Genomic DNA, 26,151 nt, shown 5'->3' with positions numbered 1-26,151 from the left:
CCTAAAAGCTCTCCTTTATTTCAGCGCATATCTTTTATACCATGCACCCTTATCCTTCGTGTCCTATCCCTTCCCTCTATCTCACTTCTTCTAACATTATGTAACTTTTTCCTTCCTCCCCATTCATCCTCACGGTCATGTTTGTCAGTATATGTCCAATATGTTTTCACTAATTTTTCTATCACACCAATAACTAGTTCTTACTCTCCTATTTAAAAATTTTTTTTTTTATTGTTAACCGGTCAGATATTTGTTTTATGATCGGGATATTAAAAATCAATAAACTTGAACTTGAAACTCCTGTTCACTGTCTGATCTAAAGCATTCTGTGAGCAGAAACAGTATATATAGAAACCTTGCTCAGGATCCTGAACAGATCATACAGAGCATCTGCCACATTATCCATTTCTGACATAAGAAACTAGGTATCTGTGTTGGCATCCATTCCCGAAGTATGATATAACCTTGAGTGCTAGGCACATATGACATACAAGGCCACTGCTGCCACTTTCAACCTCCAATGCTATGGTTTAAAATTGCCTCTTAAGGACACAATCCAGCCTGTTGTTCTGTGCATTTTTAACACCACTCCCCCTTCACAGAGGATGGAGGTACGCTTAGTAACTTGCTCCACCAGGGAATTCACCTTTGGCAGAATAAGCAACTGCTGAAACTCTACGTCCCTTGGGTAAAGTTTTGCCATGGCCTCCAGGGCCTCCCAATGGTCAGTCAGCATCTTAGTAATGTCCAGATGGATGAGAAAGCGTATAATCTGTGCATCAGTGCTGCTTATAAGCGAGCACTGGGCAATTAAGGTTTGTAAAGGCTTTATCTTTAATTTTGGAGAGACTCAAAAGTGCTGTGGGCTTAAACAGCTTGTGCACAGTCAGGTCCTCTCTAAGATCCAAGGCTGCCAATTGCTAATACTGAGGATCCAAACTGGGAAAGTAAAAGTATAGATTAAGAATCCACTTCATCCCAGTCCTCTTCCAACTGTACCCCCATATCTTGTGCATGGCTCTGCTGTGAGGAAACTGCATTCTTAGTATGGACCGCTGGTGCTACCACCACCACGATCCTTGAGGAGTCTCTGCGACCACTGTAATTTAAATATGCTTCGTACATCATGCTTATAAATTTTGGAGCAAAAACAAGGCCAGGAGGCACAGAAGACCCTTGCAGGTGCTGCTGTGTTCCACTCTGGAGTTTAATGGCATGACTGTGCTTCGCTGAGGATGCATTTTCATCATTTCTCAGCTCCAGTAAGGATTGTAGACCTGGAACTCATGTCATTTGGGACCCCATACCACCAGAGGGACGAAAGGAGGCTAAGCCAGTGACTTCCACCTCCCCTATATGCTGCATGGCAAGTGGGGCACTGATGGTCCTCGGCTAGCCATCCAGTGCAAATCTGGCATGAATCATGGGTATCCTGGCCTGAGGAGTCCATCTAGATTGATTCTGAGCAAAATCAAGGTATTTTAAGAGATAGAGGCTTTTATTCTAAAATTTGGAAATCTAAGATGGCCACCACAGCAGCAATTTTAGAACCAAAAACAGCCCATGGGAACTAAATAAGGGTTCAAAAAATTCAGAGAATAGGATTTTAGAGGTGGGGGATGCTGTCCTTAGCCAACCTTCAAAAACTACTTTTAGAGATCCCCCCTCAAAATAATTTCTCTCATAGACTATTACTGCCTGTACTCATTGTTCCATGCAGGTGCTAGGAGCTGCTTAGGCTGAAACTGCAGCCAGATAACTTCTACCTCAGACAAGCCTGGAACTTGCTTCTTCAGACTGCCCCTCAGTCCTACTGGCTAGACTGAGACTTCAAACCCCCACCGGATGAATTCTTGGCGAGTGCAATATGTTTAGTATAAAATTCTTTCTTTGTTGTCTGTAAATGATTTTTTGTAGAAAGTGGCTAGTTCTTTGTATTTTCTTAGTTTGGAAGATGATCATTTCTTTCTCCATAGATGTTCTGATGAGCGTGGTTGAAGACGAATTAAAGATAAGTCATGAGTGTACCATGGCTTTTTTTTGGAAGAAGATGAGGATATTGTCTGAGAATTAGCTAGGAGCTAGAGAGTCTAGCATTAATTGAGTTTTGGAGGACCAGATTTTAGATTGTTCTTCTAATGCAAGCTGGAAGAATTCATCTATTTGAAGATCTAATGTAGAGGTAATGCCACTAGTGGTGATTTTACTGTAGTTGCAGATATTATATGTTTGAGGAGTTGATTGGAGGTCATGGGTGCATTGTGGTAAGTTAATACTAATTAGAGAATGATCAGTCCAAGGAAGGGGGAGTGTTTTTAGGTTTTGAAATTTAGGAGAAAGCGATTTTTGGGCGAAGATCATATCAATGGTATGACTAGCAGAGTGTGTGGGAGTGTGAATTAGAGGTGTTAGTAGGATGTCAGAAGTAGAGAGCTGCACGGGAACGGGGATGACGGGAATCCCGCGGGACCCGCGGGTTCCCCCTTCGGGTCACGGGGATCCCGTGGGGACGCCCCTAGGGTCACGGGGATCCCGTGGGGACGCCCCCTAGGGTCGCGGGGATCCCGTGGGGACGCCTCCGAGGGTCGCGGGGCTCCTGCGGGGCTGGATGTACTCAGTCGCGCAGCTCTTCTTCTCCTTACCTTCTCTGCTTGCAGCACAGAGCCGAACGGAAGTCTTCCCGACGTCAGCGCTAACGTCGGAGGGGAGGGAGGGCTTAAACAAAGCTTAAACAAAGCCCTCCCTCCCTCCGACGTCAGTGCTGACGTCGGGAAGACTTCCGTTCGGCTCTGTGCTGCAGGCAGGGCAGGTAAGGAGAAGGAGAGTAGCCTCGCGGTTCGAGTGGCTACCAAGGGAGGGGGCGGTCCACCCCGCCCCGCCCCGGTTGCAGCGCAGCCGGCCAGGTCCCCTTACTTTTGTGGCACTTCCCCGACCGACCGATAACAGCCCGGGTCCGACAATCCTCCCTGCCCTGTAGCCTCGAATCTAAATTACCTTCTTACAGCAGCTGTAAGAAGGTAATTTAGATTTGCGGTTAAGGGCAGGGAGGTTTGTCGGAAAGGGGTTGTTGTCGGTCGGTCGGGGAAGTGCCACAAAAGTAAGGGGACCTGGCCGGCTGTGCTGCACCCGGGGCGGTAGAGAAGGAAGGGGGAGAAGGACGCTGAAAGGCCATGGTGAAGACAGGAGGGGGGGGGGAAGGACTCTGAAAGCACTTGAAGACAGAGGAGGGAGAAGGATGCTGAAAGCACATGGGGGAATACAAAGGGGTGGAGAAGGATGCTGAAAGGCCATGGGAAGGGCGGGGGGGGAAGGACTCTGAAAGCACTTGTGGAAGACAGAGGGGGGAGAAGGATGCTGAAAGCACATGGGGAAGACAAAGGGGTGGAGAAGGACGCTGAAAGGCCATGGGGAAGACAGAGAGGGAGAAGGACGCTGAAAGGACATGGGGAAGATGGGGGGGAGAAGTACTCTGAAAGGAAATGAGGAAGAGAGAGTAGGGAGAAGACGCTGGCAGGGAAGAAGACAGATGCCAGACTATGGGGGGAGCAGAGAGAAGAAGATGGGTGCCAGACCAATTTGGAAGGGGGAAGAAAGGGAGAGGCACAGTAACAGAGCAAATGGAAGATGCAGAAGGAAGAGAGACAGTGGATGGAAGGAATTGAATGAGAACATGAGGAAAGCAGAAACCAGGCAACAAAGGTAGGAAAAGAATTCTATTTCTTTTTTTTTTTTTTTTTTTTTGCTTCAGGATATTAGTATATTAGTTGTGTTGATAAAAATTTATAAACATTAGAGGCTCTGGTAGAAACCCGTTTACAAAGTATGTATTCTTTCCAATTAATATTTTCAAATTAATAAAGTCTTTTTGCTTATTTGTAAATGGGTTTCTACCAGAGCCTTTAATTCAGTAGCATAATTAAATGAAATAACTATTTCTGAAGTTTATAGGGACGGGCGGGGACGGAGGGGATTCCTCGCGGGGACGGGTGGGATTTCTGTCCCCGCGCAACTCTCTAGTCAGAAGTGAGTGAGAGAAAATCATAGATAAGAGGATTGTTTGGTGCATCAAAGTGGAGAGTGAAGACACCTAAAATAACTGGATTTTCATGAGAAATACAAAAGTCAAAGATGATAGATTGGAGGGCTGACAGCAGGTCTCTGGTGAAAGGGGGAGGTAAGTACCATAGTTGAAAATGGAGAGGGTAGGGTTTAGAGAGGGTGAATTGAAGTATCTCAGCGAACGAACAAGCGGAGTTGGATGTTTCAAAGTTAAGTGGGAGGGAGGAGTGGTAGATTACGACAACACCTCCTCCAGTCTTATATTTACGATAAAAAGATTTGAAAACAAAGTTATTTGGATAGGCTTGGTGCCAGTATGCGTCTTCCCCTTCTGATAACCAAATTTCATTGAGGCAAAGAATATGAAATTGGTGTTGCAGGATAAGATCATGTACAAGATGGTGTTTGTTTTTAATGGAGCAAATGTTTAGGAGTCCAAGTTTGAGATTGGAAGGGGAGATAGAGATCTGTAGAGGGGAAGAAAGGGGAGAGGTACAAGGAATAGGTAGTAAACATCTAAGCTGTGATATGTTTGGGGAGGAAGAAGATCGAGAAGTTGGCCTTTGTCTCCAGAGAACTGGAATAGGACCGCTCATACTGGGGAAAATAGAGAGGGTGGAAGAGAATAAGATTTGGTAAATGAAGAAAAGAAGATTGGGTAGGCAATGGAGTATCATTATAAGTTGGAGGAAAATTTAAAGGGCACAAAGAAGGCGCACAAAGGAGTGCAATAAGGAGCACTACCTGCTCCTTAAGCGCGCTCCTTTGGCGTGCGCCACAGCTAGTACTAGATTTAAATGCAGGCTACCGATGATGTAATCAGGGGCGGCGGCAGTCTTCAAAGCAAGATGGCTTAGAAATTGGGGACATAGCAATTGCTTAACTATAGTAATCCTATGTTCCATACCTCTGTGGAGAAATCACCCACTAACACTTTCCAACTGTCATGTTAACCTCAGTGCTCATACCTCAAGTGTTTCATATTTTCTTAGCACCTTATGCCCAAGAACTGCAAAGAAAAGGAGATTATGTGCTACCCTGGTAAGCTCTTTTCCAGTAGATAGGTGAGACATTCTAGACCATAGGTATTTCCCTTTACCCGCATGGGGTGCAGAAGAGATCTATTACAGCTTTTTCACTCTACCTCTAGTGTACTTCATAGGCTAGCTTAGCTCCTCCCATCAGTCTGTACTCAAGAATAGAAAGGAAATATCATCTGTGAAGTAGAGGCACCTGAAACAACAGGCTTAACCATTGTTCTGCTCAAAACAATCAAACAGTACCATTACCAACATGGGCTTCAAAAGAGCCCAGGAACTACTCCTATAACATGTCGAACATAATTACCAACTCTTGCTCGCCCCAAACGGCTGACCGGTTTCCCTGAAACAGATTGGAGAAGCATAGGGAGACAAAACTCTGACACTGAACTCTGAAAGCAGGCATAGCAAGGATGGGGAGGCGTCTAGAATGTCTCACCTATCTACTGGAAAAGAGCTTATCAGGGTAAGTAGATAAACTCCTTTTCCAGTGCAATAGGTGAGACATTCTAGACTATAGGGACGTACAAAAGCAGTTCCCCAAATAATCAGGGTGAGCTTACTGCGCCGGCCCGTAAGACCGAGGACCCAAAGGCCGAGTCCTGTCTGGCAGCAACATCCACTTTGTAGAACTTAACAAATGTGTGAAGAGATGACCACATTGCCGCCCTGAAAATCTCCTCAGGAGAAACAGATCTAGCTTCAGCCCATGAAGAAGCCACACTCCTGGTAGAATGCACCTTAACACAAACGGGGACTGTTTCCCCTCAAGAATTAAAGTGGATGAAATAGCTCTAAGGATCCACCTGGAGATAATGGTTTTAGAAGCGGAAGCACCTCACTGAAGAGAATGAAGCAGCACAAACAGCTGGTCAGAAAGGTGAAACTCGTTAGTGACCTCCAGATAACGCAGAAGCACCCTGCGCATATCCAACCTCTTCAGTAGGCGATCCTGAAGATTGAAGCCCGTCAGCTGAAATACAGGCAAACACACTTCCTGAATAACATGACCACCTTCGGCAAAAAGGAAAGAACTGTTCGTAGAGAAACTCCAGTCTCTGAAATTTGAAGAAAAGGGTTTTGTCAAGACAACGCCTGAAGTTCGGAAATCCCACGGGCAGAAGTGATGGCGATTAGAAAAACAGTCTTGAGAGTTAAATCCAGGAGACAAGCATCCCAAAGAGGCTCAAAAGGAGCTCTGGCAAGGCCCAACAGCACCACGTTAAGGTCCCAGGCCGGGAACGGATTCTTAATGGGCAGCCAGACCCGAAGAACCCCCTTAAAAAAATTGAGCAAAATCTGGATGCTACGCCAAAGAAACTTGAATGTCCCAAGATCGAAAACAGGACAGACAAGCCACCTGGACTCTGAGTTCACTGTAAGGCCTTTATCCAGAACAGCTTGGAGAAAAGTAAGGACCCGTGACACCGGAGCCGAATACGGGTCCACCTGTTCCTGGCCGCACCAATGTTGGAAGGTCTTCCACGCCTAAGAGTAGGCTGACACAGTGGATGACTTCTTAGACCTGTGAAGCGTATCTATCACAAGCTTCGAATAGCTAGTATATTCTAAGGACGCGTGCTCAAGAGCCAATGCGACCCGGATCTTTCATGGCAACTGGACCCTGACTGAGCATGTCCGGGTAGGCACTCAGTCGCAGACTGCGCCCTACCTGCAGCCACATCAGATCCATGCAACACGGTCTTCAAGACCAGTCCGTAGCCACCAGAAAGGCACAGCTCGGATGATTTGCAATCCTCCAAAGAACCAGGATGATCATTGGCCAGGGTGGAAAGATGTAAAGAACATGTGGAGGCAACAGCTGTACAAGAGCATCGAGCCCCTCGCTTCAGGGCTCAGATTTTCGGCTGAAGAAGTATGGCGCTTTCATGTTCTGTGCCATTGCCATGAGATTGAAGCGGGGTTGCCCCCAGCGTCTTCCGATCGCCCGAAACGACAGGACCTACTCTTTGGGATCTAGAGTAGGCTGAGGAAGTCCGCTTGCATGTCATCCACTCTGGCCATATGCACTGCCTTCAGTGCAGGGAGATGGCATGCCACCCAAAGGTAAAGAAAGCGGGCCCTCCTGAGCCAAGGGAGAGCTCTTGGTTCCTCCCTGTTGATTGACATGGGCCACTGCTGTAGCATTGTCAGAGAAGACCCGGACCGCCTGTCTCTCCAGAAACCTATGCAATTCTTTCAGGACAAGATGAATGGCCTGGAGTTCCAACCGGTTGATGGACCACTTCCTCTGTGACAGAGTGCAACAGCCTTGAAGGATACGACGATCGCAGTGAGAACTCCAGCTCGAAGGTTAGCATCTGTGGTTACCACAATCCAGGAGGCAATGTGTAATGGAACGCTCTGGCAGGGCAACTCCACCAGGTCATTCTTACTCTGACCTCCAAAGTCCCTAGCAGTTTCATCTCTAAAGCATCTCGGTGGGGCACCCAGCGAGAGAGCAATACCTGTTGAAGAGGATGCATGCAAGCCCTCATCCAAGGGACCACATCCAGCGAGGCCACCATGGAGCCTAGAACCTGCAGGTAGTCCCACACTGAAGGCGCCGACTCCTTCAATAGCTCCGAGATCTGCACACAGAGCATCTGTCTCTGAGCCTTGGGCAGTTAAACGCCGTAACGAACAGAACTCCCAGGTATTCCAGAGACTGCGTGGGCGTTAGATAACTCTTCTTAAAGTTGACAATCCAGCCCAGGTCTTCCAGCACCCTGAGTACCTTTTCCACCATGGAGTGTCCCTTTTCCAAGGGCGCTCTGATCAGCCAGGTATGGGCGAACTTATAACCCCATCTTCCTCAGATGAGCCGCCACAACCACCATCACCAAATGGCAGAGCCAAAAACTTATAATTCTGATTCAGCACATGAAAACTCAGGAACTTACGGTGAGCTGCAGAAATGGTAATGGATAATACGCCTCTGTTAAGATCCAGGGAGGCCAGAAACTCCCCCGGAGTCACTGCTGCAATGACTGACTTCATGGTCTCCATCAGGAACCGAGGAATTTTGAGACTGCATTCACGTGTTGCATATCTAAAATAGGTCTCCAATCTTCTGATCCTCTGATACAATAAATTAAATAAGTATCTGCTTGAGCCTGCAAGGTCACTCGGCACTGGCTCTATTGCTTGAATATCCAGCAAGTGCCGAACCATAACCTGGACTTTGCGCATTTTCTCTGGCCTCCTGGCAGGAGAAGTCACAAACCAGTTTAACAGCGGCTGGGCAAATTCTAGTTTACAGCTGAATCAAATAATTTCCAAGACCCACTGGTCTGCCATAATGCGCATCCAAGTCAGCAGAAACTCCAAGAGCTGACCCCCTATCCACAGAGGAGCCTTTGGCTCCCTGGCATCATTGTGTTTTCAAGGCAGGACGGGTGGAGGCAGGCTGAGAGCGCCTGTAGCCTATCGACCCTTAGAACATTGAAAGGATCTCTATGACAAGGAAAAAGAATATTGTCTGTAGTGACAAAAATTCCATCAGGAGCCCTGAAAAGAACCTCTGGATCTCGCTCTACTATCCGGCAGGGTCTTCAAACGAATTCATGAGGTCATCCAGCTCTTTGCCAAACAGCAATTGCCCCTTGAAAGGAAGCAGGGCTAAAGATGCCTTGGAGGTGGTATCCCTAGCCCAATGCCGAACCTAAAGCATTTGGCTGAAATAAAATACTCTGACTTCTTTGTCGGCACTTTCAAAAGATCCTACAAACCATCCACCATGTAGTCCATCCCAGCCGAGAAGGAGGCTCCACTGCTTCAGTCTCTAGCATATGCAGCCGAGCTAGGAAGGCACGCGCCACAAAGGACATCGCCAAAGCAGCTTTAACTCCTAGAGTAGCTGTATCAAAAACTTTCTTGAGAACCACATCTACCCGGCAATCCTGCATATTCTTCAATACCACAGACACTAGGCAGTGAAATGCACCAGGTCACCTGAGCGACCAGGGAATCCATCTTGGGTTGCCCCAACAGCTGCTGACACTCCTGCACCAAAGGATACAAGCGGGACATAGTTCTAGCATTCCATAAAGGTTCTTCTGGAAAGTCAAACTATTAAGTAACTATGAAACTCATATTCGGATGCCCCAGAAAGGTCACAGACTGTGAGCGCACACTGCAAAGCCAGGAAGAAGAAGTGGAAGAAGTAGAAGGAGCGGGCTTGGCCCCTAAACTCAACTCCTGCAATGACTCAGCAATCAGATCAGGTAGCGCCGCAAACTTAAGCAAGCGCACAACAGTCAGATCATCTCCCAGATCCAGAGCCCCTAAGTGATCTGCAGATCCAGCATCCAAATCCAGATCCCCCAATCCGATCGGCACAGCACTGTCTAATAAATGATCAGCAAAGTCTAGATCTGCTGCTGGAGCCCCCTTAACGGTCTGTGAAGAAGTAACATAAGTAACATAACAGCCTGATCATGCAGAGACGCCGATATCCTCAAGGATAATCCATCACTCAGAGACGTCACAGGGGGAACAGAACAGCACCCAGCAGCTGGACCCCTAGACTGAAACTCAGACCACAAAAATCTTCTGATCTCTGAGAAGGTTTCTGGACCCTGGGGCATAGAGTCACACTTAGATGACGTAGACTTGCATTTTTCAGGCTGTGGAGGGTCTATCTCGCAGTTGGTCATTAAAGCTGCAGAACCAAGCTCCGAAAGCAAAGGTGACCTCCTCAACATGTTAGCTGAGCATTTTATCACCTGCTTCTGTGAAGGGGAGGCTGAACCAGAGGTTACCGCCCTCTCTGACCATGCCGTGCAGCACATGGCACAAGGAAGCTCTAAGAACATAAGAACATAAGCAGTGCCTCCGCCGGGTAAGACCATAGGTCCATCCTGCCCGGCAGTCCGCTCCCGCAGCTGCCCAAACAGGTCACGCCACCTTGGTTTCTCATTGAAGTCCTATCTTCCCATCGTAGTCCTAACCCTCCGGTCTTGCACATGCACGACCTGTTGGGTTTCTATACTTATTACCTGGTTAGCTTGTGTTACATCCCAGCTCCTCCCTCAGTATCCCACGATCCCTTTATCCCTCAGGAATCCGTCCAATCCCTGTTTGAATCCCTGTACCGTACTCTGCCTGATCACTTCCTCCGGTAGCGCATTCCAAGTGTCCACGACCCTTTGGGTGAAAAAAAACTTCCTTGCATTTGTTTTGAACCTATCTCCCTTCAGTTTCTACGAATGCCCCCTCGTACTTGTTGTCCCCTTCAGTCTGAAGAATCTGTCCCTATCCACCCTCTCTATGCCCCTCATGATCTTGAAGGTCTCTATCATATCTCCCCTGAGCCTCCTTTTTTCCAGAGAGAAGAGCCCCAGCCTATCCAACCTCTCGGCGTATGGGCAGTGTTCCAGCCCTTTTACCAGTTTCGTTGCTCTCCTTTGGACTCTCTCAAGTACCGCTATGTCCTTCTTGAGGTGTGGCGACCAATACTGAACGCAGTATTCCAGATGTGGACGCACCATCGCTCGATACAATGGCATGATGACTTCCCGCGTCCTGGTTGTTATGCCCCTCTTTATGATGCCCAGCATCCTGTTGGCTTTTTTCGAGGCTGCTGCGCACTGTGCAGATGGCTTCAGTGATGCATCCACCAGCACACCCAAGTCTCTCTCAAGTCTGCTGTCTCCCAACAATGCCCCCCCCAATTTGTAGTTGAACAACGGGTTCTTTTTCCCTATATGCATGACCTTGCATTTTTCCACGTTAAAGCGCATTTGCCATTTGTTTGCCCAGTCTTCCAGCTTGTCCAGGTCCCTTTGCAGGTCCTCACACTCCTCCCTGGACCTAACTCTACCGCACAGTTTGGTATCGTCTGCAAATTTTATAACCTCGCACTTTGCCTCCTTTTCCAGGTCATTGATAAATATGTTGAAGAGTAATGGCCCCAGCACCGATCCCTGTGGCACACCGCTCGTGAATCCCCGCCAGTCAGAATATTGGCCCTTCACTCCGACCCTCTGCAGTCTACCCGACAATCAGTGCTTGATCCATCTGTGCACATCCCCTCCCACCCCGTGGTTCCACAGCTTCCTAAGCAGCCTTTCATGTGGCACCTTGTCGAAAGCCTTTTGAAAATCGAGGTAAATGATGTCTATGGGTTCCCCATTGTCCACCCGACTGCTTATTCCCTCAAAGAAGTACAGAAGGTTCGTTAGGCACGACCTTCCCTTACAGAATCCGTGCTGGCTTGTTCTCAGTAGGCCATTCCTCTCGATGTGCTCGCAAATGCCGTCCTTAATCATAGCTTCCACCATCTTCCCTATAATTGAAGTCAGGCTCACCGGCCTATAGTTCCCGGGGTCACCCCTCGATCCCTTCTTGAAGATAGGTGTGACATTCGCCAATTTCCAGTCCTCTGGTACCTCACCAGTTTTCAAGGATAGGTTGCAAACATGCTGGATTGTGCCCGCTATTTCTTGTCTTAGTTCCTTCAGAATCCTTGGGTGGATCCCGTCCGGGCCCGGTGATTTACCGCATTTTAACCTGTCTATCTGTTTGAGGACATCCTCCTTACTTACCTCTATGTGCTCCAATTTTTCGGCCTGTTCCCCACTCATGAGCTCCTCTGAGTCCGGTATATTAGATGTGTCTTCGCTCGTGAAAACCGACGAGAAGAACGTGTTCAACCTCTCAGCTACCTCTTTATCCTCCTTAATCACTCCCTTCCTATCCCCATCGTCCAACGGCCCCATCTCCTCTCTCGCTGGTCGCTTCCCCTTTACGTAACTGAAGAATGCCTTGAAGTTTTTCGCCTCCCTGGCCAGCCCCTCTTCGTATTCCCCTTTCGCTTTTCTAACCTCTTGGTGGCATTCCTTTTGGCCTTTCCTGTGCGCCTGGTGATTTTCCTCCGTTGGGTCCTTTTTCCATCTCCGGAAGGATACTTTTTTGTCATTTATTGCTCTCTTTACTTCAGTTGACATCCAAACCGGGTCCTTTGATCGCTTGTTCTTGCAGCCTTTCCTGAAACTGGGGACGTACATTCTTTGTGCTTCCTGCAGGGTGTCCCTGATAAGGGTCCAGGCGCTTCCCACAGTCTCCATCCTAAAGATGTTTCTGAGCTTCCTCCCCACCATTTCCCTCATAGCAACATAGTTCCCTTTCTTGAAGTTGAGCGCAGTTGTTGCGGTCCTCCTTACTATGGGTGTCCCCCTTTCTAATGTGAATCTGATCGCGTTGTGATCACTGTTGCCTAGTGGTCCTCCCACTTCTACCCCTCTTGCAGGCCCCCCTAATCCGTTTAGGATGAGGTCAAGAGTAGCACCCCCTCGCGTCGGTTCTTTGACTAGTTGCTCCATGAAGCAGTCCCTCACAGCTTCTACAAATCCTGTTTCCCTAGTGCAGTTGGAGTGACCCATACTCCAGTCTATTCCCGGGTAGTTGAAGTCCCCCATCACTGTTACACTTCCAGTCCTGCATTCCTGTCTCAATTCCGCTTCCAAGTCGTGTCCGACTCCTTCTGGCGTACCAGGTGGGCGATAGTACAGCCTCAGTTTTATGCCTGCACCCTTGTTTCCCGGCAATTTGACCCATAGCGATTCCAGCCCCTCTGCCTTCGTTGCCATATCCATCCCGACCGAGTGGATAGAGTCCTTTATATATAGTGCTATGCCTCCCCCCTTCTTGTGGGTCCTGTCCCTCCTGTAGAGCTTGTACCCCGGCAGCGCCACATCCCATTGATTTTCCTCTGTCCACCAGGTTTCTGCAATTCCAATTATATCTAGGTCCTCCCCCTTGGACATGACTTCTAGTTCACCCATCTTGGCCATGAGGCTTCTTGCATTTGCGTATAAGCACCGCAGGTCCCGTAGGTCCCGTCGTTTTTCCTCCACCTCTGTATTTACCTGGGCCGCCTGCCCTTGGATTTCGGGCAGTTCTCCCGTTCCCTGTGCTTCTGCTTTGCCCTCAGCCTTTACCCTCTTAGCTTTCAGCTTCCCCACATTCCCGCCACCCCACTTCCCCGCTTTTCCTCTGGGTTTTCTAGCCCTACCGGCCCCCTCCTGGGCTATCATCCCTTGAGCCTCTGTTTGATCCCCCTCGCCTTGTGGTACCTCTATATTGCCCTCAGCTTTCGCCCTCGTGCCACCCAGTCCCCCTGTGTCTCCATGCCCCTTAGACTTCTCCCAGCAAGCTCCCTTTACCTGATGTTTCCCTCGCTGTCTGATCATAAGATCCTCCGGTCCCTCTGCTTCCTCCCTGCAGTCAGCCCGTTCAGCATCTGTTCTGGATACTGTTGTCCGAAGCGTCAACATCAGATCAGCTGTCGGCTTTCCCCCTCTCCTCAGTTTAAAGCCCTCTCGATCTCCTTCCTCACATTGGCTGCCAGTAGTCTAGTTCCCGCTGTGCTCAGGTGCAGGCCGTCCCGCCGGTAGAGCTTGCTCTTTCCCCAGAAGGACGTCCAGTTCCTCACAAAGTGGAAGCCCTCCTCCTGGCACCATCTCCTCAACCATGCATTCACAGCCTGGAGGTCTGCCTGCCTCTTTGCATCTGCTCTCGGTACAGGCAGGATCTCCGAGAATGCTATCCTCCGTGTGCTCCGCTTCAGCTTTCGTCCCAGGACCCTGAACTGGTCAGTCAGTGTGGCCATGGTGAAGTTTCTCCGGCTCACATCATTCGTTCTGACGTGGATTATTACCGCAGTCTCCTCTGTCTCTGCTCCGTCCAGGATCCTCTCGATCCTATCAGTGATGTCTCGTGTTTTGGCCCCTGGGAGACAAGTCACTAGCCGGTCCTCCCTTCCTCCAGCTACGTGACTGTCTACCTCTCTCAAGATCGAGTCTCCCACCACAATAGCAGACTTCCCTTTCCTCAGCAACCTCCTCTGCCTCAGGTCCGTGTCCTTGGTGTAGTGCGGTGTCTCTCCCTCGGGGTCCCGGTGAGTCGCGGTCTCCTCCTCTTGCGTGGTTCCTCCGCTAGGTCCTTCCCCGGTGTCGCCTTGTGGATCCTGGGTCTCGTCTGCCGACATCAGTCTGTGCAGCTGCTGGTCCCGTTCCTCCACCTTCCTATAGGCCTCCTCGATGAATCTCTCGAGGTCTCTCACCTGGTCCACAATGGGGCCTGCTCCGTCTGTGTTCTGGGTTGACTAGCTCGTCTCCTCTGTGGTGCGTAGTCCCTCCAGTTCTTGGACCCTGACCCTCAATCTGCCGACCTCCATCCTCAGGCTTTCCAGTTCCTGACACCGACTGCATATGTACTCCCGCCTTCCCAAGGGGAGGTAGTCGTACATATTGCACTCTGTGCAGTATACCGGAAAGTACCTCTGGGATCCTGGGTCCTCCATCGCTCTCGTAAAGTGCTGGTGTGCTCCTGCTGATTGGAGCCTGTTATTTTGTTAGCTTCAGAATCCAACTGTCGTCACTGCAAATCTAAAAGCGGCAAATCTGCATACATTTGGCATGAATCCACACTAAGAGACCATGAGGACTCCATCCCAGAGGTTTTCCTGGCAAAAATTCAAATTTTGAAGAAGCAAGGAGAAGTTGAAAAAAAAGATGGCTGCTGGACCCAAATTCATGCCAAAAATGCACTAAAAATAGCAGTTCCTGAAATTAAAAAACTGAGATTTGGGGATTTTTCAGGTGGGGGAACACAAAGGATCACTAGAAACTCATGAAAACCCTTCAAATTAAAGTTTGAAAATTGTTGTTGGTGCTGTCAGCTCCTTTTACTCACAGCACTGGACACAGAAGCTACTCCTGCTTTCTAGCCCCTGTTAAGAGCCAGAGTAAGAATTCACTGCCACACTGCTGGAAAAGCTGTCCTCAAGCTGATCTTTGGACATCTCTGTCTGACTATGCCACCACCCCTGCAGACCATCGAATGCACACAAAGATGGGCAGAGGCACTAAAACGCAGCCTGCACGCCGTGGAACACCACTGAGCCCTATAAGCGTGCTGGACAGTTTGCACTCGACCCCCGGGAGTGAGACTGTGTCAGGGACGGCCCTGAATTCCAAGGAAGACTAGCAGACTGGCTAATTCAGAGCACTGCGGACAAGTTGATCTTCGCAAAACATAAATTTGACCATGTTTCCCCACTTTTGTCCAAACTCCACTAGCTCCCAATAATCGCCAGGGTTCACTTTAAATGCTCCTGTATGCTTTTAAAATCCTACACGGCATCCTCCCTCCCCTAATCTCTCTATCTTGGAACTCCCTGAATCCCAACAACACCAGACCCACCCAAAAACTTAAACTATCCTTCCCCTCACTAAAAGGCATCCTTCTTGCAGGAAAATTGGGACAATCTCTCTTCTTCAGAATCTCAGTGTTTTGGAATAACCTTACTACCCCACTGCGGAATCAGGTCTCCTTCCAACTATTCCGCAAGCACCTGAAAACTAGTCTTTTCACAAAAACATTATGCTCTCCTCCCCCTCTTTACACTACCCTCAAACTCAACGTGTTATACTTTCCTTTATTAAACTCTTGTAAACCGTACTGAGCTCTATATTCATGGAGAGGATGCGGTATATAAACTTAAGGTTTAGTTTAGTTTAGTTTAACAGGTAAACTGAAGGAATCGGCCTGTCAGCTACAGACCGATGTCTATGAATTCTCAAGTAGGCAGCACTCCAAACTTAATTCAAAAGCGAAAGAATCACGAAAGGGGATGAAACTATATTGAAATAAAATAATAAATGTGGGAGAGCAGAACATCCACAACTGTAGCCACATGCAGAAGAGAAAGACTGATGGGAGGAGCTAAGCTAGCCTGTGAAGTACACTAGAGGCGGAGTGAAATGATGTAATGGATTTCTTCTGCAGCCCATACGGGTAAAGGGAAATAACCTATGGTCTAGAATGTCTCACCTATTGCACTGGAACAATTATTATGTTACCAATCAATAAAAGAATCTATAATAATAATACCTTAAGTAGCGCATGCACACTACGATTGAACTCTGTGCCTCCATGCCACATTAAAACACATGTGCACTACACTAGAACTGCTGAGCAGGGAAGCATCTCAGCGTACGATATGCTGTCAGGGAGAATAGAGAGGGAGTTCTGTGGAGGTGAAAATAGGGAAGGTAAAAGGGGAAAGGGGAGCCTGAATATGGAGGTAAGACATAAGAAAAATAGCCATACTGGAAACCATTGGATCAATGGGTGCTGGACATCAGAAGAGAGGGACTTCAGAGGCAAAATTGGTCAAACAGGAGAAGAAAACTAGAGGTTGAAAAAAAGGGTAGGAGGGAGAAGGGGGCTGGAGCTAGGGTCGGTATTGTAAAAAGGGAACATGTTAGAGAAGAGCTGGGAGCTGACAATGGGGATATGTAAGAGAAGGGGCTGGGGTCAGAAAAGGGGATATGTCTAAGAAGGAGGCTGCAAAAGGGATGTGAGAAAAGGGGGCTGGAGGCTGAAAGGGAAAAGATGGGAGAAGGGGGCTGGGGGGCTAAAAAAGGGTTTGGAGCTGGGGCTGGGACTGAAGCTGGGGGCTAAAAAGGGGGCATGTGAGAGAAACGGGCTGAAGATAGGAGCTGGTAGAATAAGTGAATTTGCAGAAGCAAAGGTTGATGGGGAAAGAGGGAATGGAGAAGGAATTCTATGGAGATGAAAGACAGAGAAAGGGGACAAATTTTTAAGTTTGTGAAAAAAGGTGGAAGTAGGGAAGGTAAAAGGGGAAATGGGAGCCTGAATATGGGTGTAAGACATAAGATCCAGCTATACTGGATCAGACTAATCTATTCTGGCACCGGCTTAAACACTAGTTTCTTATAAAATTTCAATAATAACGATTAAAACGATACATTCCAAATCACTTCAATTCATTGATAAATATCTTATTCCATACAAGCCATCCTGAATTCTTAGATCATCCGATCGTAAATTGCTTATAGTCCCCTCCCTTCGAATAATAGGAACAAAAAGGCATGACATTTTTTCAGTGGTGGCCCCACAACTTTGGAATACCCTCCCAGCTCCCATAAGGGAGGAGAGCAACCTTGACCATTTCAAGGGCATACTTAAGAGCCATCTATTCAAAGAAGCTTTCAACATTTGACTTTTTACTCTTATCATTCTTCAAAATCCCCTAAGAAACAAGTAGCAATGTTCTCCTTCCTCTTGTTTGTTCCTTATTTGGCTCTCTTTCCTATATAACTTGTAGTTCTAACCCAGCTTCCTTTTACTTTCATGTTTGTCTGTCAAGTTGTCAAATATTAGTACGCCATTTATTTGATGTTGTTTCTTTTAAATTCTGTTAATTGTCTTGTTATTGGCATTGTTTTTATTTTGTCGTGTTTTTGCTTTTGTTTTCCCTATTATATTTTCATTTGTATCTTGCTTAGAAATTGGATAAGCGACTGAATCAAATTTTAATAAAAACTTGAAACTTGTATAATCTTGCCACACTACTGGAATTCAAAAAAAAAATAAATCACTAATTTTTTTTGTTCTGAGCCAATTATGGAATATACTGTAGATTTGAATGACAAGATTTCACTTAACATCCTCAAGACCTGCTATTATTTCATTCTTCCTTCCTTTGTCCCTTCAAGTACCAGAACACATTAACACTAAAAAAATATATATATACTGTTTCACTTGACAGAATATATCATATTATAAGGTTATGTGTTTTATAAGAACAGTGCATTATGGCTTAATACAAAACTTCAGTTTCATTATTTATTTATTTTTAAAATTTCTAGACCGCTTAAATCTAAACGGTTTCCATACAAAACATGCATAATATTTTTCAAACAATACATTGCACATATTTCCCCCCTTTTACTAAACTGCTATCACAGTTATTAGCGCAGGGAGCCGCGCTAAATGCTCCGTGCTGCTCCCGCCATACATCGGAACTCTATGATTATCGGGAGCAGTACAGAGTATTCAGCACGGCTCCCTGCACTAATAACTGCTATTGTGGTTTAGTAAAAGAGGGTGATTATTTCTTATACCAAAAATATAATCAACATAAAAACAAACTAAAAATCCCTTCATGCCACACATGAACACAACCCACTAAAAAAAGTGCAAGAGTACAAAACTATCAAAGTTCTCTTCAATATGTACCAACACTGAGTCATTTTTTAGTGTTATTTCATAAAAAGCATCAACAAATAATTGTGTTTTCAGCATTTTTAAAAAACTGTAAGCCCATATCAATCCTCAGGATTCCAGGGAAGGAATTACAGAGCTACACCCCAGCTATGGAAAGCATTAGTGCTCTTGATCTTACATATCAAACACTGTGTTCCTTTGCGGAAATCAGTCTCATCCCTCCTTCAAATCTTAATTTTCTACTGGGCTGATGTACCTTCCAACCTAAAGGAACTGACCCATATAAAGTCTGATGCATCGCAGAAAACACTTTATAACAAATTCTTTGTGGTATTGGAAGCCAGTGTAATTGCTTTAATACCAGAGTAATATGCGCTATCCTTGGTATTCCCACAATCAATTTCGCTGCTGAATTCATCAGCTGCTGTAGTGCTTTACATTTAGTTTTGGGCAGATCTAAATAGAGCATATCGCAATAATCCAAGCGGGTTAGTATAAATGTTTGAACCACAGACCGAAAGTTATATGGCAGAAGCATTGGTCTCAACCGATAAGAGTGTATGCAACTGTGAATACCCTCCCTGGACAACCCTGAGAATTTGTTTCCCCATTGAAAGCGCATAGTCTAAACAGACACTCAAAATTACCATCTCTCTCTTAACTGCTAATTGCAGACATTGAACCATGAATTCTGTTGGAAGCTTCTCTAAATCTTTATCACTCACAATTATTTCCGATTTCCCAACATTCAACTATAACCTATCTTAATCCATCCATTCACATTCCCCATATATCTATTCAAATCCTTCTCAATTTCCAACATACCCTTCTCAACTGGGAAAAATAACAAGATATTGTCTGCATAAAATCTGTAATGTACACCCAGGTTAAGAAATCTTTTTGTCAATGTTGCCAAATATATTATAACCAAAAACTTTTACAACGAGGTGCTACCCTTACTACACAAACACATTCAACTATATTATCAATACCCCACTGCAAATAAGCAATATCTTGATACATATTTTAGAGAGTATTAATTGAAGGATACTGAATGCTTTCAGTAGAATTTCCAACCAGCATGAGAAGTCTGTCCCACATCAATACAACAGCATGCTGCTTACTCCGGGGTCTTGTACACCTATGGGATCATAAGCACAGGGTAAATTTGTATTTTTATGTATTCTTGCATGCATCCCAAAGCAGAAACAGTGTATATCTGTTAAACAACAAGAACTACCAATATGTCTGTAATGAACAGCTAAAAAAAAATGGCTTCCAAAATCACTAGTTTCTTTCCAGTTCTGATCATAATTTTCAGGAATAATAATCCATAGAAGTGTTCTAAAACACAGTATCTCAAGGCACACTGGTAGGAAAGGCTATGCAATGTTGCTGCAACTATGATGCGTATGCAATGCCTGTCTTTTATTTTTTATAACTGAAATGTTTAGTAAAAAAATGTGTAAAATGACCATCATCATCATAAGAACGTATATCATTCGGTGCCAGACTGATTTCAGGATCGTTGGGCGATCTATAGACCCTCACGAGTTCCGAGATCAGATGGTAGTATGCGTTTGATATCTAATCTGGCAGTGAACACAACGTATGTGGCCATACAATTAAAAATGTTTTCTTGTGAGAGGTAAGGTGAAGAGATACCGGCAACTACTACGCTACTTGTACAATTTGCCATCGACTCTGACAGGGAATGGATGCTTAAATTGTTTTTTAAGTTTAAAGATGTACCATTTATGACTAAAGTAGTGAGAATGTATCCAGACGTGTCACGAATGACCCAAAAGAGAAGAAAACAATTTCTTATTTTGAGGCCAAGGGTTCTGCAGTTAGGGGCGACGTTTGTACTCAGATTCCCCTGTAAATGTGTAATGACCTATCAAGGGAATAGATTTATTTTCTTTGAACCTCAGCAGTTGACAAAATTTATTTCTGCTAAAGAGCAAACTTAGAATACTTGAGAGAACTTCTGTTTCAAGTCAGCTCATTAATAAGGTTCTGGTTCTCCCTCACTACCATCTTTTATTTCTTTGTATTGTTTAATATAGGATTCAGCTATTGTATTGCTCTCTCCCCCCTTAATTGAGGGCTAATGTAACAATCCAGTAAATTTTATATTTTGGTTTAATGCTTTACTTTTATGATGAGAAAAATTCTTTTTTTTTTTTTTTTCCTAATGTAATTTCTATTATTTGATTATTGTCTCACCTTAAAAGTTTGTACTGGTATTGTACTATTTCTTTGTTTTGACTAATAACTATGTCAATACTATAAAATGAAAATAAAGAATTAAAAAAAATAAAAATAAAAATGTTTTCTTGTATGGGTGTTTCCTTATGGAACAAACTATAGGGTCAATTAAGACTATGGGCTCCTTTTACTAAGCTGTGTTAGGGCATTAACACGTGGAATAGCGCGCGCTATGCCGTGCACACTAGACGCTAGCGCCAGCATTGAGCTGGCGTTAGTTCTAGCCACATAGAACGGGGTTAGCGTGCGCTAATCTGCTGCGTGCGCTAAAAATGCTAGCCCTATGTTCAGATCATGATTGCTTAAAACAAAGCAATTTGTCGATGCATATCTGGACTTTATTCTAAATCTATCTGAAATGACAGTGAAGGATGATATTGAGGTGTCCTCAGGTTGCATTTATTAAGATGTTTTGAACTATTCTTTTTTTTTTTTAATTGTCTTTATTAGCAATTGCAAAGGGAACATACAATCATAGAAACATAGAAGATAACGGCAGAAAAGGGCTACAGCCCATCAAATCTGCCCACTCTGCTTACCCACCCCCTGTCTATGCCCTAATGACCCAATTTCCTTATCTTGACCCTCGTAGGGATCCCACATGGGGATATATTATGCCTATGGCCAGGGGGTAACTGAAACTCAGCATACTATGTGACATGTCTCCTCTGTTATCATCTGCTACAGTGACCTGGGTGTTGCCAAAACAACAACAAAAGGACAGTAAAACCAGATGGAAAGCTGGTTTCTGCAACAAGTCTGCTTATCTGCTATCCTGACCTCAGTGACCTGGGTGTTGCCAAAACAACAACAAAAGGACAGTAAAACCAGGTTGACCAGGTGTCCGAGTGAACACAGCTGGTTTCTGCAACAAGTCTGCTTATCTGCTATCCTGACCTCAGTGACCTGGGTGTTGCCAAAACAAAGAACAAAAGAACAGGACCGGGTGTGCCTGAATCATAGTGAAGGACGCTGGTTACTGCAGGATCAGCTGTATAACTATGAACTCAGCAGTTTTCATCCTATATAAGTACGGGACTTTGCCCCTAACATTAGAATCCATCTCGTTGCAACTAAGGGACAGTCCCGTGTCCACCCACCTATCAATTGCAGGGATTCCCGATTGTGAAGGATGGTGATGCCTGGGATCACGGTGAAGTTATTCTATTTTTATATTCATCTATATATATAAGTATAATAAAGGGTTATTGTTTATGCTTTTATATTGTTTGTGTGCTTTTCTGAGTGTCACTGATCATCCCATCTGACAGAAATAAGTGGCGGAACATATTGGTACCAGAAGTGGGGTTGATCAATGTGGTCAAAAAAGCATCAGATGAAACATGGGGTTGAGGGGCAGGCTCCCGACCTCTCCATTCCGGGTTGGGATGACAGTATTTATAAATTAGTAGCCACTGAGTGGTCTGTCGAAGCAGGATTATGTGAATCCTGGACTTTTGGAAGTGGGGATCTACATGAATTATGTGCCTCTTTACAAAAGGTGAAAATTGCAAAAGGAAAAGAGCGAGAGGGAATTTTTAGATGAGGATGGATGATTTTAGCAGCATGGAGGAAGTTGCATGAAGCTAAACATGAGTTACAATCAAAGTTAGGAGAGCTGGAAAAGAAAATGTGTGAGCAACAAAATGCCATCACAATGCTACAATGTCAAAATAAATTGTTAATGGATAAGGTGGACACCTATCAAAATGTAGCAGAAAAGGCAGCTGTGCGATGTGCACAATATAAATACAAGAAACGGAGGGGGAAAGTGAGTGCCAAAAAGGTTAGAACCTTGCTTTCCCATCCTCCGGATAATTGGGATCCAGACAAATGGGATGGGGATATTTGGGATTCCAATTCTAATACCAGTGAGGAGGATATATGTATTGAAGGAAAGCAGGCAGAAAGTTTAGAAGCAAAGCCAGTGAGGAGACGAAGATTACAGGGAAATCTGCAGACAGGAGAAAATCTGACTAGAAATGATGTTATGGAAGACTTTACTCAGCAAGAAGTCATGGATATTATGGCACGCTTTACACAGCGGCCCGGGGAGCCACTAATACAATGGGCAATTCAGGTGCAGGAGCTGGGCGCAGCAGGGATTATGTTAGATGCCACAGACGCCCCTAAATTTGTTCGAATTAGTCAAGAAGCAGCAGTACAAGATGCGTTACAGGAGTATCCCGATCCGACAAATTGCAACCAATGGTCTTTATTAGAGGTAATTGGTAAGGGTGTCACGAGGCGATATCCCCTTGAATCTGACTGGCCTTCAAATGATAAAGTTTGGTATACATTGAAAGATGCACAAATGAGAATTAAGGAAGAGGCTATGAAGGTAGCTTTAGTAATAGGTCACGCTGACACATATATGCCATTACCTTTTACAGTATCCATGAGAAATAAAATTGAATGCCGGTGCAGGTATGCTGCACCGGCATACAAACAGGTAATTATGACTCTGTTGATTAATCAAACAGACAGGACTATTTTGGAAGTCTTGGAAGCGGTCCGACAGTTAGGAGATCTGGAAGACTGGGGACCTCAAACTACTTTTGATAAAAAGAGGGAAGGGCAATCCAATTCAAACAGGGCTAATTGAGCATCCCGAAGGGATATGTTTTTGGCATTAATAAAAGATGGGATAAAGAGGGAAGAAATAGATGGGAAAGATACAGGGACTTTATGGAAAATGTACAAAAGTAGAGGATTGGGAAAGAAATCTATGTCTCAAGCCCAAGTAAGCAAGAGTGAGGATATGCCGGTGCCAACTGCTCCTCCTGAGGAAACTGCTTCAACTCTTTATCCTGATTTAAAAGGGTGGAAGTGGTGGGAGGATCAATGATGCGAATGCCAAGCCTCAGTGTTTGCCTGGACCAAATTAGAACAGCGTCTGCATGTCGAGGTGAATATCTATTGGAAATCTGGGGAGCAAAAGGTACAAGCTCTAGTGGACACTGGGACTGAGGCATCTATTATATATGGGAACCCTAAAAAATTTTGGGGCCCTAGAATACAAATATCAGGATTGGGGGGGAAAATTATACAAGCAGTACAGACAAAACTGAGATTAAAAATTGGACAATTACCAATTTGGGAGTATACTGTACTGATCACTGAGGTTCCTGAATATATAATAGGGATAGATATCCTGAAAGGGCTAACCTTACAGCTTTCTGATGGAATTTATAGTTTTGGCAAATCGCCAGCCATTCCTATGAGATCAGTATTGGTGGGAAAATTACCTGTTCCAATAGTAGTACCGATCTCCACTAAAATTGTAAACATGAAACAATATCGCATTCCAGGAGGGTACGAAGAAATTACCAATACGATACAGGATTTGGTGAAAGCGGGAGTAATAAAAATGGTTACCTCCGCCTTCAATAATCCTGTATGGCAGATGGAAGTTGGAGAATGACAGTAGATTACCAAGAATTGAATAAACACATGCCACCTTTAAGTGCCGCAGTTCCAGATGTGATAACACTGGTTGAACAAATTCAATCACGAACTGGTACTTGGTATGCAGTTATTGATTTAGCCAATGCATTCTTCTCTATTCCTATAGTGGAGCAATGTCAGGAACAATTTGCATTCACTTGGCAAGGGAGACAATATACATTTACCAGACTACCACAAGGATACTTACATAGTCCCACTTTCTGTCACAAGATTATAGCAGAACATTTAGATAACTGTACCTTACCTGAAGGAGTAGAACTATCATGTTATATTGATGACATCTTGATCCAGGGTAATGCAGAAAAGGAAGTTGCAGATGCTTTGGCATTGGTAGTAGAATCAATGAGACAGGCAGGGTGGGAAATAAATCCAAAGAAAGTGCAGGGACCAGCACAAACAGTGGTATTTTTAGGAATTAAATGGTCAAAAGGGTGTCGAGAAGTGATAGAGAAAGTTAAACAGAAGATTGTAAACTTCCCTTCTCCCCAAAGTAAGAAACAAACCCAGGCCTTTATTGGCCTTTTTGGATTCTGGAGGCAACATATTCCACACTTGGGGCAAATCCTATCTCCTCTGTACAAAATCACAAGGAAAAAATATGATTTTGTCTGGACTGAACACGAGGAGCAGGCTTTCCAGAGAGCAAAGGAAGCTATTTAGCAAGCCATGAATTTCTGGCCATTAAAGGAGGGTCCAGTAGAATTGCAAGTGAGTGTGCAGGAGCGATATGCTAATTGGAGCCTATGGCAAAAGCAAGCTGGACGACGAGTACCTTTGGGATTCTGGAATAGGACCCTCCCGGAAACTGGGACCCGATATACACCCTTTGAAAAACAGCTACTAGCTTGCTACTGGGCTTTGGTAGCAACAGAACAGTTGACCATAGGACACGAAGTAATGATACGACCAGAAATACCCATTATGACATGGATCATGAGTGACCCAAAAACTCATCGTATTGGACATGCCCAGGAACAGAGTATCATAAAATGGAAATGGTACATCCAACAGAGGGCTAAGTCAGGCCTCCATGGAGTAACGATGCTGCATGAAAAAGTATTTAATGTGCCCACAGAACATACCCCAATGCAAGTGGACGACATATGTGAAAGTCCCATTCGGTGGGGAAAGACATATCAAGAACTAACTGAGACACAACAAAAGCATACCTGGTTTACAGATGGTTCCTCCAAATACCAGGGTCAACAGAGACATTGGAAGGGTGTGTCCTTTAATCCAGTCACAAAGCAACTGCTAACAACTACCGGAAAAGGAGAGAGCTCACAATATGCTGAACTATATGCAGTGTGGCAGGCCATACGTCTAGAACAAGGACAACAATGCCATATCTTTACTGATTCATGGGCAGTAGCGAATGGAATGACAACTTGGATGATGAAATGGAAAAAGGACAATTGGACAATTCATAATAAAGAAGTCTGGGGAGCCAGACTTTGGCAAGATATTCTGGAATGGGCCAATTCTACCGTAATAACAGTGTGCCATGTAGATGCACATGTTGTGAAAGATACGCTTGACACTGTTTTCAACTCTGTTGCAGATAGCGCATCCAATGGCACTGAAACAGAGTTGGCAGAAGAACAAAACTCTTCCACCCCGCACGTTGTGGTCATGGAAACAGATGTTGCTTCCGATATGGCCATGGCAACATGGGCACATCAAAAGTCCGGACACCTTGGAGAGAAGGGAACTATTAGGTGGGCACATGACAGAGGAATACATTGTACTGTAGATATGGTAAAGACAGTAATCAGTAATTGTCATTTATGTAAACTAGCTCTCACATCAGCGCAGCAGATGCCCCCAATTTTTGGGAAAATAGCCAGAGGCAGGCTACCAGGTCAGATTTGGCAAATAGATTATATAGGCCCTCTACCATTGTCTAAAGGATGTCAATATGTGTGTACCATGGTAGATACCTATTCAGGGTTGTTAGTGGCTTATCCTTGCCGGAAAGCTAATCAAGAAAACACAATTAGAGCATTAGGATTAATTACATTATATTACGGACACCCTCTAGAAATACAGTCAGACAGGGGGACTCATTTTACAGGTAATATGATTAGGGATTGGATCAATGATAACAATATTCAATGGAGACTACATGTAGCCTATCATCCACAGGCCTCAGGACTTATAGAAAGGATGAATGGATTATTAAAAACCCAATTAAAGAGATTAGGATATCAGTCATTGCGAAGGTGGAGAGAACATTTAACTGAAGCCTTACAAATTTTGAACAATAGACCTA

At 45.1% G+C, this 26,151-nt stretch overlaps 1 protein-coding gene across 3 annotated transcripts in view; it reads right to left on the bottom strand.

Annotated features, from left to right (window-relative positions):
• The window catches only part of VPS16 (VPS16 core subunit of CORVET and HOPS complexes), a 1,150,777-nt gene that overhangs the window by 679,473 nt on the left and 445,153 nt on the right, over positions 1-26,151 (bottom strand). For all 3 annotated transcript variants that reach the window (XM_033944752.1, XM_033944754.1, XM_033944753.1), the window contains one exon: positions 19,192-19,281. In XM_033944752.1, the coding sequence (XP_033800643.1) occupies positions 19,192-19,281 (90 nt within the window). The remainder of the gene's footprint in view (positions 1-19,191; positions 19,282-26,151) is intronic.

Source organism: Geotrypetes seraphini, chromosome 5 (assembly GCF_902459505.1).
Source record: "Geotrypetes seraphini chromosome 5, aGeoSer1.1, whole genome shotgun sequence".
NCBI lineage: Eukaryota > Metazoa > Chordata > Amphibia > Gymnophiona > Dermophiidae > Geotrypetes > Geotrypetes seraphini.
The sequence above is the reverse complement of the archived record's forward strand: the minus strand, read 5'-3'. Positions and strand labels throughout refer to the sequence as shown.